Genomic DNA, 2,562 nt, shown 5'->3' with positions numbered 1-2,562 from the left:
TCAGGACGCCTGCTCGCCGGCGGGTCGCACCGCTCACTGCCACCGTCTGTAGGTGAACTACCAGGGTTCCGAGGCTCGTACGCAATGAACACTGTACTGGCTGCTCTCAAGCCGCCGGGACGCGTCCGTCCCTATTTGTATTCAACTCAACCACTCTGCTCTACTCGATGTAGAGCTCTCAACTCAACTTCAAACTCAACTGCGTCTTACTGCTCAGCCCTGCCTCTTACAGGACCGCGGCTCACCGCGCAGACACGCTTAGGGGCCACCGAGGCAGTCACACACACGTCGAACCCTGTGTCCGCCGCACTGGTCACCGCCGGTAAGCCCGCGTGCAACAACAATCAGACTCGTCAAAGGGCTAACCCCTTCTGAGAGGCCCGCTTCCTCGAACCACAACCACCACCACGAACGGCTCCACCCCGTCGCTCTCTGCCCAACTACCCACTCGCTTTGTGCCTTACGGCTCTGCTCAAGAATGCCAGGCAGCTCTGCTCGCTTGACACTCGACTCGTTCTCGCGCTTCTCCGGCTGTGCTCGCAACGACCTGCAAGTCCTGGGCCTAAACACGCGCTCCGCAACTGACGCACCACTTTGCTCGTACTCGAGCCACTTGCGCCTCGCGGATCCAATTCTTAACTGAGCTCGAGCCGCCGCTCGCCGCTCAGTGTCTCCATCACGTTCCGAATTCTCGGCCGACTTTCGACGTGAAGCAGCTGCTCTACTGGCTTCTTACAGTGCTACACTTCGTCGTCTCACCACCTCGTCCTTTCGCTTATTGTTCTGCTAGGGCCCACTACCGCACACTCATCGCCCTTCGATAGTAACGGTCAGTGTCGTACCCACTGCAGCTGTGGGTACAGACTGTACCGTACCGTGGCTCTTCTTGTCACGCGAGCCTCTGCCGCTCACATTCACCGCTGGTCCCGTGAACTGGCGTCGTCTCCGCTTCCCCACGAACGAGCTGCCCGTGTTTCGCGCCGGGTTGCAGCTGCCCGCCTTCAACAGCAAAGACCCGCTCAGTCCCTCGTACATATTACCCGCCTTCAACAGCAAAGATCCGTTCAGTCCCTCGTACTATAATAGTGCCAAGTTACACCGTCTTTACAGGTGTGCTGAGCGTTGCGGTAGCATACCACACGTGCCAGGAGCCAGGCAGACACCACAAAGACACAGCAGGAGGCCCACACAACCCAAGACGAGCGAGTTCAGGAGGGACCAAAAAGGTGAGCAAAGAACAGGGCCTTGCCGGAGATCGAATCCGGGACCTCTCGCACCCTAAGCGAGAATCATACCACTAGACCACAAGGCCACGCAAACGCAAATTCACACCCACATGTCGCGCCGCCAGCACGCACCCCACGCCACTCACACACGCTCTGCACCCCTTCTATCACGCTCTCCGCACCAACACGTGCCCATGCCCACCCTCCTTGTTGACTTTAGACGCGTTTCTTCCCCGATCCTTTTTGAATTGATACCGTCTTTACAGGTGTGCTGGGCGTTGCGGTAGCATACCACACGTGCCAGGAGCCAGGCAGACACCACAAAGACACAGCAGGAGGCCCACACAACCCAAGACGAGCGAGTTCAGGAGGGACCAAAAAGGTGAGCAAAGAACAGGGCCTTGCCGGAGATCGAATCCGGGACCTCTCGCACCCTAAGCGAGAATCATACCACTAGACCACAAGGCCACGCAAACGCAAATTCACACCCACATGTCGCACCGCCAGCACGCACCCCACGCCACTCACACACGCTCTGCACCCCTTCTATCACGCTCTCCGCACCAACACGTGCCCATGCACACCCTCCTTGTTGACTTTAGACGCGTTTCTTCCCCGATCATTTTTGAAGTGATACCGTCTTTACAGGTGTGCTGGGCGTTGCGGTAGCATACCACACGTGCCAGGAGCCAGGCAGACACCACAAAGACACAGCAGGAGGCCCACACAACCCAAGACGAGCGAGTTCAGGAGGGACCAAAAAGGTGAGCATACAGGGCCTTGCCGGAGATCGAATCTGGGACCTCTCGCACCCTAAGCGAGAATCATACCACTAGACCACAAGGCCACGCAAACGCAAATTCACACCCACATGTCGCACCGCCAGCACGCACCCCACGCCACTCACACACGCTCTGCACCCCTTCTATCACGTTCTCCGCACCAACACGTGCCCATGCCCACCCTCCTTGTTGACTTTAGACGCGTTTCTTCCCCGATCCTTTTTGAAGTGATACCGTCTTTACAGGTGTGCTGGGCGTTGCGGTAGCATACCACACGTGCCAGGAGCCAGGCAGACACCACAAAGACACAGCAGGAGGCCCACACAACCCAAGACGAGCGAGTTCAGGAGGGACCAAAAAGGTGAGCAAAGAACAGGGCCTTGCCGGAGATCGAATCTGGGACCTCTCGCACCCTAAGCGAGAATCATACCACTAAACCACAAGACCACGCGAACGCAAATTCACACCCACATGTCGCACCGCCAGCACGCACCCCACGCAACAGGTGCACACACGCTCTGCACCCCTTCTATCACGTTCTCCGCACCAACACG

The 2,562-nt window shown here is 57.9% G+C and overlaps 1 protein-coding gene across 1 annotated transcript in view; it reads right to left on the bottom strand.

Moving 5' to 3' along the window:
* PITG_01828 (uncharacterized protein) overlaps nucleotides 1–1,035 on the bottom strand; it is a gene marked incomplete at both ends in the record, with an annotated part of 1,297 nt that extends 262 nt beyond the window's left edge. The window contains 4 exons of the mRNA XM_002908387.1: nucleotides 31–131; nucleotides 246–309; nucleotides 449–671; nucleotides 843–1,035. Coding sequence (XP_002908433.1) covers nucleotides 31–131; nucleotides 246–309; nucleotides 449–671; nucleotides 843–1,035 — 581 coding nt within the window. The remainder of the gene's footprint in view (nucleotides 1–30; nucleotides 132–245; nucleotides 310–448; nucleotides 672–842) is intronic.
* Between the last annotated feature and the right edge of the window lie 1,527 nt (nucleotides 1,036–2,562).

The sequence above is a fragment of the Phytophthora infestans genome, genomic scaffold (assembly GCF_000142945.1).
Source record: "Phytophthora infestans T30-4 supercont1.2 genomic scaffold, whole genome shotgun sequence".
NCBI lineage: Eukaryota > Oomycota > Peronosporomycetes > Peronosporales > Peronosporaceae > Phytophthora > Phytophthora infestans.
The sequence above is the reverse complement of the archived record's forward strand: the minus strand, read 5'-3'. Positions and strand labels throughout refer to the sequence as shown.